This window comes from Brassica rapa, chromosome A03 (genome assembly GCF_000309985.2).
Source record: "Brassica rapa cultivar Chiifu-401-42 chromosome A03, CAAS_Brap_v3.01, whole genome shotgun sequence".
Taxonomy (NCBI): Eukaryota; Viridiplantae; Streptophyta; class Magnoliopsida; order Brassicales; family Brassicaceae; genus Brassica; species Brassica rapa.
The window spans coordinates 7,492,151-7,508,481 of NC_024797.2; the positions used below are offsets into that span (position 1 = coordinate 7,492,151).

The window sequence follows — 16,331 nt, forward strand, 5'->3', positions numbered from 1 at the left end:
CTTTTTTTAAAATAGATGCCCTTAAGCCAAGTTACAAAAAGAAGAAATATTTGATGCCCTAGGCCAATGTTTATTTTTCCTAAGCACGGCTCTGAGTATCTACTATGGTGATTCACTGTATTCCAATATCATTCCGTGTTTTCCCTTATTTTCTACTTCGTGTGAATTGAACAAAGTCCTAATAGTTTTGCGCTGTCACAGAGTTATGTTGGGTCGTAATCGAAGTTGTAGCGCCTAGCCAGTGGCCACATGCAGTGATCCACCAAGGCACCAACTAAGCTTTTGTTTTCTTGTACCCTTTAAAACAAAAAATCAGTGTTGGTATTCTAGACATATATACACGAGAAGTACAGAAAACTTCTATTGTTTTAGCTAAGTTTTCCTATTTCTTTTACAAGAAAACTGTACCTGACTATGTTTCAGGTCAATTATTTGTCTCAGTGATGATAAATTAAGTTACTGTCGGAAATTGACGCATCAATTTCTTGTCTAGTTAGTTCTCAAAAAAAGATCCTTGTCTAGTCAAGGCTAAACTTGGCTTTTTTTTGTAACAATAGTCAAGGCTAAAGTTGCTACATCTGGTTCAGATCAGATTCTTAGGTGCTCATCAGAGCTTTATCTTCGGGACGACGATCGATTGAACTCTACGAAGTGCTTTCGGATATCGAAACGATCCTCTATGTTTTCTTCCTGTCGTTTTAGCTTCATCAAGAAAGATCTTAACGGATCCGCGGACTTATATGCTAAGGCCTGCTTACTTTCTGGTCCAAATCCTTATTATCTCTTAAACTAAATTATTAATGAAGCTGTGTTGTCCAACAAAAAAAGTCAAGGCTAAAGTTGCATGTACTGAAACCATAAAGAATAATATATATTTCATTCCAAAAAAAAAAAAGATACGTTATGGTAGCTGCTAAATTATATAGCTGTATTAAGGACAGAGAAACTGACCCCTACGTACGACCTGAAACAGCATGTATAAACTGTTCACTCTTTACTACTTTTTTAACATAACTATTTACTGTTTCTTACGATGATCTTCTGAGTGTCAGTATATTCGTCTTTCTTAATTAGAAGAATATTTAATCTAGAAGTGCCATTTTCTGGGAAGATAGAATTTACTTGTACGGTGTTCTAAGTTACATTGAATTCTTTGTCATTATACATTTGTAAGAGTAAGGTTATTCAGAATTTCTAGCGTGGTTGATCGAATATTAATCTCCCGATCTCCGCGCTAATTTTATTATTATTATGGAAAAGAAAAATCGAAATCATTGAATAGAAAATAATTCTTGAACCTTGAACTTCAGCAGAAATCTTGTTATAGATTTGTATTCATCAGAAAATAATATTTTCATCTCAACTGACCACATTTATGGCTAAAATATTATTCCATTCTGTAATATTTAAAATTCATGGTATATATATTTTACTCCAGCACATAATTTATTCCGATGTAATATTCAAAATTCATGTTTAGACCATCTCCAACTCAAATCTTATTTTTTTCTATAATTCTCACAAAATAGAGTAATTTTATTATAGAGGAGAAAATAGAAGGATTTCACTTATAGAGTGAAAAAGTGAAAAAGTGAAATCCTTCTACTTTTTACTTTATAATAGAGTAACTCTATAATAGAGTAAACCATTGGAGCAAAATTTATTTTATAATATACTTAATTCTATTGTTGTGAGAATTATAAAAGAAAAAATAGGTTTGGATTGGAGATGCTCCTACACTCGAGGTTCTCGTGGTTTCCGCTGTAGATTTGTAAATATACGATGATAAGATAAACACAATGAAGCTTTTACTGTCCACAATAACAAAAATTATTGTCCATAACTTCAGTTTTTTATTTTCCAGTAATAACAAAAAGGAAGGAAGAGAAACAGAAGAAAACAAAACATGAAGATTTTTAGAGAATAGAGTTGACTTTATTTGTTTGAGAAATAGTCATTATTTTTCATTATCCAATATCTTTCTATCTCACTTGCACTTCGTCCTGCCACTCTTCCCGCTATTAGATCCCACCTGGTTCAGTTTAGGTCAAATATATTATCAGTTCTACTTTTTTTTTTTGGGTCTAATTATCAGTTCTACTTCATTATAAAATTTTGGACTAATAGTGTTAAACCTGAAGTTCTGTTTACAATTATTTAAAAGTTTTCAAGTCAGCACTATTATAAAGTGGGACATGCTCATTTCAATTATAATTAATATTAAAATTAATGAGCTAACCAAACATTTTGGAAGTGATAAATAGTACTCCTTCCATTTTAATGTAATTGTCGATGTAAAGTAAAATTTTCGTTTCAAAATAAGTGTCGTTTTAGAATTTCAATGCAAGACTAATTAACAATATTCTCCAGTTTATTTTTCTATTGATTAAAATATGGTTATGTGTATAGGTAATGATATTTTATTTTAGAAATATACAAAACTAAATATTTTTTTAATTTGTGCGCATAAACCTAAAACAACAATTAAAATAAAACAGATAGAGCAGTAATGTTCTAGTTAGAGGTATCATAGTCTTTCCTCCAGACTAAAGATTAAATGTAAGCTACTAATTATGTGGTAAAACTTTTCCCTGTTTTAATGAACAAGGAAACTCCTATCAGATTTTTGAAAAAATTGCTACATATAGTGTAATATCATAAAAACGGTAAAATTTAGTATACATTGTCAATATATCTACTGTTTAAACAAAATAATTGGTTTGAAAAATGTACATGATAGAATACAAAGAAAAAAAAATATAGAAAATCATAAATGTGTTGTGTTATTAATAAATGGTTCAACATATTATTTTACTGAGATAAAAATATAGAGACTAGAGAGTTGCCATTTCAAAGAACTAGAAGAAAACACTCTATTAACAAAACAAACAAAAGACTCTCTAAACTTACGACAAAAACTAAGAAAGGATTACATTTGACAAACTAACCACACAGAGTGGCTTATCTGGATTCAAATCAACTTTACAGCACTAAACATGTGTAGCTATGCAGATGTGAGACTATGTTTTAGACTTCATTTGAATATCCAGAGTGAGAATCCATTCATAGGCCTTATCATTCTTTTGGGATTAGTCTGAACCTCTCTATAGATAAGGGAACATTAAACAAAAAAATCATTTGACAAACTAGGTTTATAATTTAATATAAGTTTGTATAAATATAACTTGGTACAGTACATGTATCTTTAAAAATAATATGGTGGACGCCATTGCTTCACGTTACACATATTCATACACACACATATTACCGACAAGGGATAAAATATGTAAACAGAAGAAGAGATTGTTACCTATTACCGACAAGTCTGTACATTCGAGAGATGAGGTCTTCTTCTTGTTCGGTCATATTGATAAACTCCCATTTGATACTAGTCACTTCTGCATTTTACTTAGTTTTATTCAACAAATAATCAAATATATAAAATAATTAAAGGGAGGGAAGTTAATTTAGTAAAAAGAATTTAGGTAAGGAAATAATTCAAAGTAGTGGATGAGTACAGACCTAAACGAAGAACCATTAAATATTAACTAAATCAAAGAGAGACCTTCGGAGTTATATCGAATGAACTTGGTTTGCTTGTGACTTCGAAGGCGATGAAGACGGTTGGTATCATCCATTAGTATTGGAAACTCGAAGAAGACAAAGATTATTTAGAAAACTAAAAATAAGGAGTTTGGAGAGGTAGACAATACTTATAGAGACAAGCCCTGAAGGGGATAACAAAGAGGTAGATAAAAGTATATAGAGAGTAAGAAGAGGAAAGAGGCAGACCCACACCCCCACCCACTGGCCAATGAACATTTTTTTGGTATTGTTAATATTTAATATTTCTATATTTTTTTAAAGATACGAAATGTGTTAATTGTTTCTAGTTTTTAGAATAATTTACGGTTTTTATTTTCCAAAAAATATTTTTCATCCAATCAATAATTTGGAGAAAGAAAGAAAAAAGTTTCAAAAAAAATAATTAGGAGAAATGGATTTTTCTAAAATTTAGAAAAAAAGCTTTTGTTGTAACTACCTAATTTTAGAGAAATTACCTAAATTACCATATTCCTGATATAATTTTTCAGGTTTACTTTAACCACATTTATATTCGAGGTAAATAGACATTTTCAACTCTAGTGTTAGTTAATATATATTTAAAGTTTAGATTTGATGGATTGGGTTTTCGAACGTGGGATACAAGATTTAACAATTATATAAATAAATATTTAAAAGTTAGTTTTCTTTTGTAAAAAATAGTTTCAAGAAGAACTTTTGAATTTTAAAAATAAAATTTGAATAAAATCAAATTTTTTTAATAAAATAGTTTAAATTTGAAAACGTATAATTCGTAAACTATAAAAAATATTATTTTATTTATTTAAATAATTAATTATATTTATGTATCTATAAAGCAATGATAGAAAGATTTTTTATCTTTTTTTAATGAAGAAATTGTGTATGAAAATATCGATTTAATGAATATAAACATTAATTTTGGTACCAAAAGGAATGTAAAAGTAAAATTTTTCCTTCAGACTTAAGGTTTAGAGGTAAGAGACGAGGGTTTTGGAGGTGGAGTTTAAAATTTTTAAAAATAAATAAATTCATATTACAATTTTAAAAATAGTTTCAGAAAATATTTTCGAATTTCAAAAAGAAAATTAAGAAAAAAAATTCGAAATTTTTTAATAAAAAAATTGAAATTTAAAAACATATAATTCAAAACTAGAATTTTTTATTATTATTTATTTATATTTTTATATCTATAAGACAACAAGTAGAATGATCTTTTGACGATTTAATAAAATTTATTTTGGTTATTTTCTTATTTGTGAACTCTTTTGGTGACAAAAATCTTAAAATTGGCTATTTGAGATAATTGTCTATTGCATTATAGAATTAACTCATTAAGGATATTAACATAACTAACTCTTTGAAAATTAACATGAGCACGATATGTAGAAAATTGACTTCTCAAATAGTATTGTAGATATATTTTTAACAATAAAATTAAAATTGGTAAAAAATACAAAGGAATTTAGAGCTTAGAATTTTTTTTTTTTAAAACATGAGACATAGCCACATAGGTCACTTCAACAAACATTAATTCTTAGAGTTTGACGAGACAAAAGGGCATCTTTTATATATGTGACAAAAGGACATCTTATTTCTAACGTATCATTTCTATACGAGTCATGACAAATTTTAAAACCAGATCAATAAATATGAACTGGACAAAAAATGCAAATTTAGCTGAATGGTAGTTGTTTGATTAATTAACTTGGTCCACAATGTATATCTTAAGTGGTCCAACGATTATAAATGATGTAATAACAAATAAATTCACGTACCAAACCCCATTAAAACGATGTATGAGTGAAAATAATGGGTTTGTTCATCTTAGCTAGGCTCACCTAGACAAAAGAAAAAACTCAACATGTGATTGTGAGATTTTACTTAGCCGTCGTCCTTGTTAAGTGTCAACATTAAATTATTTCTCTGGTCAAAAGATGTACTACTTTTGTTTAAAAGAACATCATTACTTTCCACTCCATAATTTACTGCAAAATGGAGTGAAAAATAGAGTAGTGAAGAAACAAAAAAGTGATTACTCCATAAATAGAGAATTTTTTATTTTTTGTTCATATTCCATTTCCCACTCTATTTTTGAAGTAAATTATGGAGTGGAGATGGAGATGACCTTAGCTCTAATATCTCACTTTTTCATTGTAACCTAATTTGATACTTAAATGCTAGCTAAAACGTAAATTAGTTTCTATGACCGAAAGTCATAGCTTTTTAGTATTAGTTTTATGCATTTCACTAGAAAATTCTTTATAAAATATACATAACTAATACTTGAAAACAAAAAATTTCAAAGAATTAAAACTAACACGAACATGATTCACACCTAGATTTACTTACATGAGTAATTTTAGGTTTTGATGGTGTCACTTGGAGATAATAGAATACAAGAAAGCACTACAAACAAGAGTGGTACAAAAGAAACACGATGCTACTTTTTTTTATCGAATCGACGCTACATTTTTTGTTGCAATTAAACTGGACTACACAAAGTGTAACATGATGGTACAAAGTAAAACCATCTAACTGTGAGGGTAAAAAAATATATACATCTTCAGTGATCGCGTAAGGGCCGAGAAGGTACTGTTTCTGAGCAAGCTCTTATGATAAAGGTGGCATCTTTAGGACTGTAATAGTTATCTTTAGGACTCTTTACGTTTATTAGAACGTTATTGTTATAGCTAAGCTTGATTGATGTAGGTTGTTCTGTAGGTAGTAGTTATGCGTTAGTTACTCTTATGCTTTTATTGAATATGTACAGATTCTTATAGTAAACTTGATTACACTGATGTGAATGTTGTTCTACTTCCATGGTCTAAAACTCTGTGTGTGTGCCCAGGTCTCCTACTTATTCAGGAAGCCAGAGGTTTCAGATATAGTAATCTTCAAGGCTCCTCCAATTTTAGTGGTAGGTGACAGTTTCAAAGATTTTGCTTCAACCTTTGTGTGGTATCTTATATTCTTGATTAAGTATTTGATGTTATCTTTTGAATTGCAGGAACATGGTTACAGCTTGAATGATGTTTTCATAAAGAGGATAGTTGCAAGTGAAGGTGACTGGGTTGAAGTAACCCCCTTTAATCCAATCCACTTGTTCATTGATCCTATTTTCATCTCATCCATTAAAGTCTTTGTTCGCCTCGGGTCGGTATTTTACTTTAGAGGCTTTCTTGGAAAGCAAGTTTTCTCAGAAAATAGACTTAACCTTTTTCTCTGATTTTTTTTTTTTTATTAGGTTGTTGTTTTTAACCTATGGATATGGTAATGCAGGTTCGTGATGGGAAGCTCTTTGTGAATGAAAATGTGCAAGAAGAAGAGTTTGTCTTGGAGCCAATGTCATATGGAATGGAACCAATGGTGAGCAAATTGTACTTATTATTACCACATGTTCATCCTTGTTTAAAGTAATAGATTGTTGATAACGTTTTCTCCTCATCTGCAGTCTGTTCCCAAAGGTTATGTCTTTGTACTCGGAGACAATCGCAACAAGAGCTTTGATTCTCGTAACTGGTAAATCTCGAAGCGTATCATGAGCATTCTTGTGATCAGTTTTTAATTGTTGGGGATTGTGTATGCAGGGGTCCTCTCCCAATAGAGAACATTGTTGGAAGATCTGTTCCGGTATTGGCCACCGAGCAAAGTATCAGACACCATATACCATCATGACCAAGCTGTTGTGACAAAGGGACAGGTTACTGTTTCATGATAAAGAATGAAACTTTTGTTTGTATATTTACAGTCTTGTAAACATGTCTTGTTTATTATAAAAAAAACTACAGTATTATATTAAAATCTAATTAGAGGACCCATTATTTGAGACATTGTTATATGTTAAGGACAGAGCGGAAGAAAGTGTTAGAACCAAAAAAAAAAAAAAAATCTCTGGGACATTGTTATATGTTAGAAGAAAATGTTCATAATTAGAATATAAAGATAAACACAATGAGAAGAGAATGTTAGTTAAGAAAAAGTTTGAAAAATAAACAAAAGAAGAGCTCAGTGGTGGCATATCTCATCACATTAAGCAGATGACTGCGAAGGACCCAACCAACGCTATTGCCAATTTCTTCACAGCTGTTTATGCACCAGCCGGGAATCGAACCCGGGTCTGTACCGTGGCAGGGTACTATTCTACCACTAGACCACTGGTGCTTATTGATTACTTGATTACAGAGATCTTATTTATCCTCAATCTTTATACATCCACAAGACGGAAACAGAATGGGAGGGAGGGAGGGAGAGAGGGAGAGAGAGAGTTTGGGGTTTCAGATCTTATTTACAGAATGATTGTTCCTCAGGCAAGCAGAGTTGATCATGATATTGTTTTGATAGTGACCTAGCAAGAATAAATATGTGGCAGAATCACCGAGGTTTGTAAACCTGGTTTGGGTAGTTAACCATAAATGGAGCTCATATACAATGCCTAGATGATTATCTTGATATAATTTGTTTACCTGTTCAGGGTGTTCTGTAATCTTGTGTTGTTTTAAAGACAAACACCCCAATTCTGGGAAATTCTTATATCAATGCTTAAATATTGTAAGCCAGTTATTTTTCTTAGTAATAATCATGGAAGTTATAAAAGTTATAGTAATAAACAATCTCCAAGCGAACTTGTACACATACACATATATACAATTCAACTAGTCAAAGGAGAAAAGATATATGAATAAGAAGAAAAGATGAAGTATCAAATTGTTTTATAGATAAAAAGCCAATATACATAATTCTCTACCAAATCAATTAAAATAAACGAGATGAACTACTGATTAAAGAAGATGAGGTAGTGGAACAGGAGCAAAGCTAGGCCATGATGGTCTTGTTAGGCATGACTTGAGCAGCAGCAAGCACACGAATGGTTTTGGTTGTAGAAACATTCCTTCTAACAAAGTTCGCCAGATGGAGAGCTGATTCTGCCTTTATATTATCACTCACAGGAGAAGGCTGTGTGATCATCTTCCCCTCGTCTCCACGTACGAAGATATGCTTCAACAATCTTGTCGCGTCTTTTGTCCTCGGCGCAAAGCAAGTCATGATAAAGAGTTTTGCTTCGAAAGGAAGGTAACTCGGAATCAGCGGCTCTTGGCCATTCATGAGATCATCCACTTCATAGTTCTTATGACACCAAGGTCCCTCCCCAGTGTACATCTCCAGTACACAGCACCCCAACGACCACAAGTCGAGGTCTTTCCCTGTCTCCCCGTACGAAACCGAGTCAGGAGACATGTAGATCGATGTTCCCGCGAACGGATGATTAGGTTCCCACCAGCTACTGTCTCCTTCCCTTCTCGACAAGCCGAAATCAGAAATCTTCAACTCGAAAGAAGAACTCCAAGCGCCGTTGTTGTTGATGTAGCTAGGGAAAACGAGGATGTTCTCTGGTTTGAGGTCGCAGTGAACGTAACCGTGTGCGTGAATCGTGGCTAAGCCTTGGAGAAGCATACGAGTAAAGTCTCTGATCATAGGATCAGGCAGTTTATTGTCTTTGAATGTTTTGATGAAACTCATCAGGCTTCCACCAGGAGCGTACTCCAAGGGAATCTTGTACTCCACGCTACCATTAAATCGGTTGAGACTTGCTTCCACTCTTGTCTCGTAGCACTGGACGATTCTCGGACACCCTTTGAATTCCGACAGTATTTGTACCTCTCTGAAGAGAGACTCCGCATGTTGACTGTCCGAGGTTTTGACGGCTACGGAGACCATAGCGCCGTCGTAGCGTACGCCTTGATAGAGACTGACCGAACCAAACGAACCTTTGCCGAGAAGCTTAACAAAGAACAAATCTGGTCCCGCCATTGCAAACAGTTGAAGATGGATTCTCTAAGCTTAGAAGAAAGAAACCCTAAGTGAAGTGAAATATGAGAGACTTCGCAAATAACGTTTGATCAGAGAGCGTCACAACAAATAAAATATATATATATACGGATAACGCGTCGACAACTCCCAATTTCCTTTTTCTGCAACTCTCAGTTTCCTTCTTTTTATATTTCACCACAAAAGATAATGTAGTCACCAAACCAAAAAGGAAAATAGCAAAATCTCTCTTTGTTCCCACAATCCAATACAGTATATTCTTAAACGTTGGATCGATTATTTTATTTTTACGTAATTGCTTGTCTAAGGACTATAATCGTTAAAATTTCGATTTTAACTAAAAATAAAATGTCTTGAATTCCTTTTAAATATACACAGCATGTGTTATCAACTTATCACTAAGCAAAAAAAAAAAGGATAGAAAAAATCCAATAATATCTTAAAAGTTGGATCAAGCATTTAATTTAATTTTCACCCAATGTCAAAACACCTTGAGCCGCACGGTTATACAGACGTTATGACAGGACAGATTGTACACTATCGGGGTAGCTGGCTGTCACAAAATCTTCAAATTATAGACGTACATAAATAGCCTTGAAGCGATCTTGTATACATACATTTAATTCAACGACGTATATCATACTCCTTCAGTTCTGGAAACTAAAACTTTTTAGATTTTTTTTGTTTCACAGAGATAAGTTTTCTATATTGTTAAAGTATTTTTTTTATACCATTGAAGAATATTAATTGAAATATTTGAATTGATTAAATTCCATTGGTGAGAAGTTATTGGAAATGTATAATAAAGTAAAAAATAAATTAAATTATAAATATTTATTAAATTTTTAATAAGTGTGCATACTCTAAAAAATCTTACATTCAGAACATTTCGGAAACAGAGGGAGTATATATTTATTAGCCCACTGTATAATTGTTATAATGTTAAACACAGACGTATTCATTTTCTCCATGAGACGATAGGTAACTGTCACAAAATCTTCAACTCTCAACCTTTGTTTTCAAGAATCAACACTACCTCTTAGACTCGATAGCTTATCTTAGTTCAATTCATGAGGAAATTTTCTCACTACCTCACACTCATTGACTAAAAGCACACAAATGCACTACATATACTTTGAGAACAGCTACTTCTTACGTTAGATCAAATTTGATTTGAACACTTAGCGCACACACGCAAAAATAAAGAGCTCAGTCACATGGCAATCACTTCTGAAATTGATCAGAAGAATGCGAAGGACCCAACCATCGCTAAACCAAATATCATCACAGCTCTACTACAATGAATCATGCACCAGCCGGGAATCGAACCCAGGTCTGTTCCGTGGCAGGATACTATTCTACCATTAGACCACTGGTGCTTTGATGAATTAAAAAGACCACATTTACAAGTGAATGGGCTAACATAAGAGTAAAAGATAGAGGAAAGCCTACTATTTTACCGAACCACTGGCAAATACAAAAGACATGGGAATGGGAAAGGGGAAGGGGGCATATGATACAATTTGGTGGACACAAGTTGTGATAACAGCCAGCAACAACAAGACATCAATTAGCTAAACCATTCTATTGTAAAACCAAAATAAACTATTAGCTGACAAACTTATTAGTTAGACGAGGCCGTCGGTAATTATTTTTTGAGCAAAACCATAATACAGAGATCACCAAGGCTATATATACCTAAGAAACGGCAGAAAAGACAAATGCGCTAACCTCCAAGACAACAGTCCAAGGGATGATATCAGTTCCGGGATAGGATTTTTTGAATGGATATTCCATTTAACATAGCTCATGGATCAAAAGATGCCAGCTTTGTTAGAGTGGTTTATGTAAGATAAAACCCATAAAGAGATTATTATATGCCATAAGAATCAGCTTTGTTAGAGTGGTTTCAATAAATCAATTTTGGTAATCCAATATATATTTTACAACTGTGTACTGGAAAATGAAGAAAGAAGAATAATTAAATAGAGAAGTGCTTTCAGTACAGTTATTTATAACCTCAATTCAAAATGGATTCGAATTTATATAATCATGAACAGATTAAAAAAATTGTAAGAGCTCAGTCACCAGGCAATGACATCTGAGAGAATCAGAAGAATATGGACCCAACCATCGCTAAGCCATTATCATCACAGCTCCCCTACGAGAAATCTGCACCAGCCGGGAATCGAACCCGGGTCTGTACCGTGGCAGGGTACTATTCTACCACTAGACCACTGGTGCTTTGATGAATAAACAAGACCATATAAATTAATTGAAGGATCAAAGGTCTAACGTTTAGCTTAACCGCTGGCTAATACAAAGACATGGAAAGGGAAAGACGGCATAAGATACTAACTTGGGGGAACACAAACGTTCTGATAAAACAGCCAGCATATAAGATAAGAAGAAAAATAAAAATTTAAACCTAATGCTTTCCATGTAAGGTTGAAACACAACAACAAATTCAACTGTTTCATCACCAAACACCAAAGCTCCATTTTAACTTATGCAAAACCTAGATCAGTGGAGACAGCCTAAAACCCACCACCACCCCAAAACTCAACAAAGACCATAAAAACCAAAACAAAAATGCAAAAGCTTATTTCTGCCTAAAACTATGAGAAAATCAAACACAAAACTGTACTCATCTCCTCTTGGTGTCCTTCATTACAGAACATATTAAGATAAGGTAGCTATGAGTTTAGTTTTTTGTTTTCTTCATATTAGGTAGCAGCTTTTAACTCTTCACAGCTTGCAGCCTCTCCTCCTAGCTCCGTTAACCCTAAAACCTCATCAGCCACACCCGAACACTCTCTTCCTTTAGTGTCCTCTTTCTCAGCTTCAACGTCTTCTCTGTTATAAGGATCACTGTTCAGATCAATCCTCCCTTCCTTCTCTCCGTTATTCTCATCAGTATCACCCCGTTCCGCCGCTTCCTTGTTGTTGTGCTCCTCATATGCTTCTGCTGCTGCTGTTATTTCATCTCGCTCTAACTGCTTCTTCTTCCTCCTCATCATCAACGTTTTGAACCTTCTCTTCACCGTGCTGCACACCGTACACCCACACGTGGGCTTGTGCCTACCTTTCCCACTCGGCGGCTGAATGCACACTATGCAAGAGCATCCAACCCTGTGTCTTGGATGTCTCGTCGTCGTTGCAACCTCTGAGTCGCCTCCTAAAGCGTCTCCTAAGACTGCCGCACTCGCCGCGCTCGCTAGTGCATCCAGACCAGACGGTTCTTCCTCAGTTTTTGCCGCCTGGATTCTTCTCTTCTTGTACTCTAAACATATAGACAAAAGACAGTTAAGTGTCTTGAGACTTGAAACACCATCCATAAAATGCTTGCAACAAGTTAGATTCATACCTTTTCCGGCTCTAAGAACATTCTCAAGATCTTTAAGACTCTCCTCAGGTGCAGAACACGAACACCTGCTCACGTCCCAAACATTGTCTGAACATGTCCACTTTGCGGGGAGAAGAGCGTCTATAGGTAACCTTCTCCATTTAGTGCAGTCGTCACACGATGCCCATCGTTCTTGTTCACTGGTTCACAAAAGATATTCGTTACTAAAATTGCTTGAAAAGCTGACTTGGGAAGTGAAAGAAAGAACTTACCCTGATGGTTTTGAAGTAAGTATCGTCCTCTTTCCAAAGACGGGAGGTTCCTGTGCATGCCATAAAAACAAGAAACATGACTTAGCTGAGGGCAGTCAAGTAAAAAAACTTACTCACACGATCTACCACTTACGTCAAACTCTTCAAACTCATGATCCTCGACGACGACAACGGTGGGCTTTGCATTAGGAGAAGGACGGAGTAACTCCTGAGATTCTTCCCAAGTGACTCTCAGCTCTTCACTACGCAAAAGCAGTCTCTTATTTTTAGCCCCAATGGTTCGAGTCCTCTTCTTGTCTTTAACACGTGAAGGATCATCGCAAATCCTGCCTCCATTCATCTCACTCTTCTTCAAGCTGCTACCAACACCATAAGGTGAGCTCAAATGCTCAGGCACACCTTTCAGTTCTTCCGGAATTTGTGAGGAAGCGTTAATGGAGGTCGGGTTCTCTGTAACACCAGAGGATGATGTGTCCTCGTTTGAAGTACCGTTCGTGAGCCCACACCCCTGTTTAAAAAATATTGGATAAGAATGGAGCTAAGCAGAAGAAAAAAAACTAGCACATTCTGTTAAATTCAGGTTTATTATGGGCTTCCAGGTTAAAACCACCACAAGTAAATGACCCTAACCATTTATATATTATTTATGTCCCAGATGTTCGAGATGATGGTTCTTTTGACCATTAATCTCGACAATTATTCTAATATAGGATTCGGGTCAGATTAGCTGGACCGATTCGGGATCAGTCGGACCTCTTTTGGGCCTAATAGATTGGGCTCGGTTGGAAAGTGTGTGTTCGGACTCTGATACCATGTTAAATTCAGGCTCACATTCCTTACAAAACTAGTTAGTAGAAACCCAAACCTGCATGTCTACAGTATAAGCTGCCTTCCTGGCACCCATGATTAGTTTGCCACCAGGATCAACCCGGCTGAAAGTTACTGTAACAAGGCGAAGAAGAATCTCCACACAATGAGAGAACGCAGAAAAAAAAAACAAGAATGTACTCAGAATCTCTATATAAAGTTGCTTGTACCTGTATCACCAGCTTGTAGCATCATGGACTGTATGCAGGGAGTGACACCTTCTAAGACATACATTCTACTGTTGTTATTGGGCCAGAATCTGAACTGGAACGTCCACTCTTTACCCCTCACATCTTGAATCTTCAGAGGAATGCCTTCAGATTGACTAATGGGAGGAAAATAAGCCTACACAACACCATCCCCACTCTTGAGTCTTTAGATCTTTAGATAGAGAGATCTCAATGGACAATGTGAAAAGTTACCTCTGCACAGGCTTTTGGAAGAACTAGACGACCAATGCGACCGGCATCACTTGCACTAAGAGTTTTCTCAAAAAGAGGTACAATGTTCAAATTCAAACTAAAAAGAAAACTGTTAAGGAAAAAAAGATGGGAGTTTTGTGTCCAAAGTAAAACGTTGAGCAAAGACTAAAAAAAGGATACTTTCCAGAGATCTGCTGAAGCTCTTTATCAGTATACTTTGGCCAATACCGAGGAAGTAAATGGCCTTTCCCACGCCCTTCCACAGGAGGCCTACCAATCCGGGCCTGAGCAGATTTGCTAGTCCCAGGAGGAGTTCCAGGGACAGATTTTGAAGGCTTTTGAAGTATACTAGAAGCAGAGCATTGGCCAATGTGGGAGTGAGATTGAGAAGCAGCAGCCATTAGTTTATTCCCGCCCACAGGGTTTGCAAAAGATGGGCTATAAGGAAGTGTTGCCAAAGCCACATTCAAAGATGGCTGTGACGGTTCATGCATTTCCCCAGCATTATTATTATTAGTATTATTATCTGGTTTCATAAAATTAGCAAACCCACGGTGAGCCATGAACTCTTCTCTTTTATCATCTCCATTGACTAGTGGCTGAGAAAAGAGATCAGCTTCGCTTCTTATACTAATTCCACTTTCTCCATTTGTATGTGGGCTGTTCATTGCCAATCTGCTAAACACAACTGGATTCTCACCTCTCTTATTCTGCAAAAGAAAAAGAGAATCGTTTAATAAGACAGAACCATTAGAACAACAGCTTGTAATAATAATATTCCAAAACTCTCACCAGATTGAGTTGATGGCAGTTAGTACAGGAAGTACAACCAACACCACCATAGTCCATAAACTCGACCATGAGCTTAGAGGCAATGCATCCACAATGAAGTCTCTGGTCACATTACAGAATCTCAATCAAACCAATATTACAGAGAAAATTAACAAAAAAAGAGAGAGTTATTAAAAAAACAAAACCAACCTTGTTGCATAAATAGCAATCCCTCCAACCAGATTGCTCCAAATGGAATGTTTCACAGAACAGAGAAGTCTCGTAAGCCGATCTATTAAATTAACACACAATCATTGCAAAATCAATCATCACTTATGTCTGTGTATTAATTGTATTCTATTTATAGATCAAAAAGAGTCAAGATTGACAAATAGTCAAAGAGACAAGAACACAAACATACTGTAATAAAAGACAAGAACAGAAGATCGAGACTTTGTGTCCCCAATGAGATTAGAGAGAGAGGTACCCGCAACGAAAGCAGAGATCAGCGAGAGAACCAGATCGAAGAGGCCAGCCTTTCTTCCATTCAACAGTAGAGGTCGAGCCACAAGATGCGTTCATGCACACCTTTGACCCCGTTTTGACTTCAAACATCCTCAAAAGTCACAACCTTTCCCACCAATTGAAATCGGGAAAGTCTTAAATCCCTAACGGCGCCGGAGAGACGAATCGGAGGTGGAATCGACGTGAATTGGAGGAGGGACTAGTCATGAACATGCATATCGACGTGGGTCAATCTAAGTCAGCGTTAGAGATTAGAGGAGGTTGAGTGAAACTCACGGTGGGGAGTAGAAGAAGAAGAAGACGGCGAATTGAGAGAGAAGAGGGGACTGTAACGGCGACGAGGTTTGTGTTTTTGTTTTGTTTTTTCGTTTATTTTTTCGATGTAAAATTAAAATTATGGGTCAGATAGAGAGAGAAGGGGAAGAGATAGAGAGAAAGAGAGAGAGCATGCAAGGAGAAGGGGTTGAGAGGAAAAGAAACGCAAAAAAACGCATGCACGACACTTGAGCACACGCCGCTTAAGACCAAAGTGATAAACAGAGATTAGATGTGAAAGAAAGTGAAAGACTTTTTTTTTTTTTTTTCACACTAAAAGATACTTGTATTAAACAACCAACATTACACATGGAGGAGTACATCATTGATCGGATAAACCAAAGCCGGACTAAATCCGGAAATTATGCCAGCAGAACAACAAGTTCTCCGGAAGCGAAGCCC

General features: G+C 35.3%; 4 protein-coding genes and 4 non-coding genes across 10 annotated transcripts; 1 reads left to right on the forward strand and 7 right to left on the reverse strand.

Annotated features, from left to right (window-relative positions):
- Positions 1-931: 931 nt before the first annotated feature.
- On the reverse strand, positions 932-6,371 carry LOC103857318 (MYB-like transcription factor ETC2). The gene is made up of 3 exons (XM_009134484.3): positions 3,566-6,371; positions 3,311-3,398; positions 932-2,032 (listed from the first exon to the last, which is right to left on the reverse strand). Exons 1-3 carry the CDS (start codon positions 3,636-3,638, stop codon positions 1,936-1,938), a joined length of 258 nt encoding a protein of 85 aa, XP_009132732.1. The 5' UTR covers positions 3,639-6,371; the 3' UTR covers positions 932-1,935.
- On the forward strand, positions 5,760-7,507 carry LOC103857319 (thylakoidal processing peptidase 1, chloroplastic-like). The gene is given in 8 exon segments (XM_009134487.3): positions 5,760-5,773; positions 6,153-6,174; positions 6,434-6,502; positions 6,593-6,661; positions 6,865-6,951; positions 7,037-7,104; positions 7,173-7,208; positions 7,210-7,507. Coding segments are annotated over 8 exon segments (456 nt in total). The 3' UTR covers positions 7,301-7,507.
- On the reverse strand, positions 7,027-11,529 carry LOC103857320 (mitogen-activated protein kinase kinase kinase ANP1-like). The gene has a single exon (XM_033286824.1). It carries the CDS (start codon positions 9,391-9,393, stop codon positions 8,398-8,400), a length of 996 nt encoding a protein of 331 aa, XP_033142715.1. The 5' UTR covers positions 9,394-11,529; the 3' UTR covers positions 7,027-8,397.
- Positions 7,587-7,671, reverse strand: LOC117133250. The gene has a single exon (XR_004457073.1). It is a non-coding gene; the product is annotated as a small nucleolar RNA snoR114 (small nucleolar RNA).
- On the reverse strand, positions 7,676-7,746 carry TRNAG-GCC. Its single transcript has one exon. It is a non-coding gene; the product is annotated as a tRNA-Gly (tRNA).
- Positions 10,617-10,704, reverse strand: LOC117133249. The gene has a single exon (XR_004457072.1). It is a non-coding gene; the product is annotated as a small nucleolar RNA snoR114 (small nucleolar RNA).
- A 55-nt stretch (positions 11,530-11,584) lies between the features above and the next one.
- TRNAG-GCC lies at positions 11,585-11,655 on the reverse strand. Its single transcript has one exon. It is a non-coding gene; the product is annotated as a tRNA-Gly (tRNA).
- A 171-nt stretch (positions 11,656-11,826) lies between these two features.
- Positions 11,827-16,087, reverse strand: LOC103857321 (B3 domain-containing transcription repressor VAL1). 3 transcript variants are annotated; one of them, XM_033286823.1, is made up of 12 exons: positions 15,577-16,034; positions 15,300-15,381; positions 15,111-15,212; positions 14,499-15,028; positions 14,319-14,415; positions 14,067-14,241; positions 13,895-13,971; positions 13,408-13,537; positions 13,163-13,368; positions 13,030-13,079; positions 12,779-12,957; positions 11,827-12,694 (listed from the first exon to the last, which is right to left on the reverse strand). In XM_033286823.1, the coding sequence occupies exons 1-12, from the start codon at positions 15,702-15,704 to the stop codon at positions 12,138-12,140; spliced, it is 2,313 nt and encodes a 770-aa protein (XP_033142714.1). In that variant the 5' UTR covers positions 15,705-16,034; the 3' UTR covers positions 11,827-12,137. The 3 variants fall into 3 exon arrangements, with proteins under 3 accessions (XP_033142714.1, XP_033142713.1, XP_009132737.2); XM_033286822.1 differs by having other exon boundaries at positions 11,831-12,694; positions 13,163-13,537; positions 15,577-15,813; positions 15,891-16,087; XM_009134489.3 differs by having other exon boundaries at positions 11,831-12,694; positions 13,163-13,537; positions 15,577-16,032.
- Between the last annotated feature and the right edge of the window lie 244 nt (positions 16,088-16,331).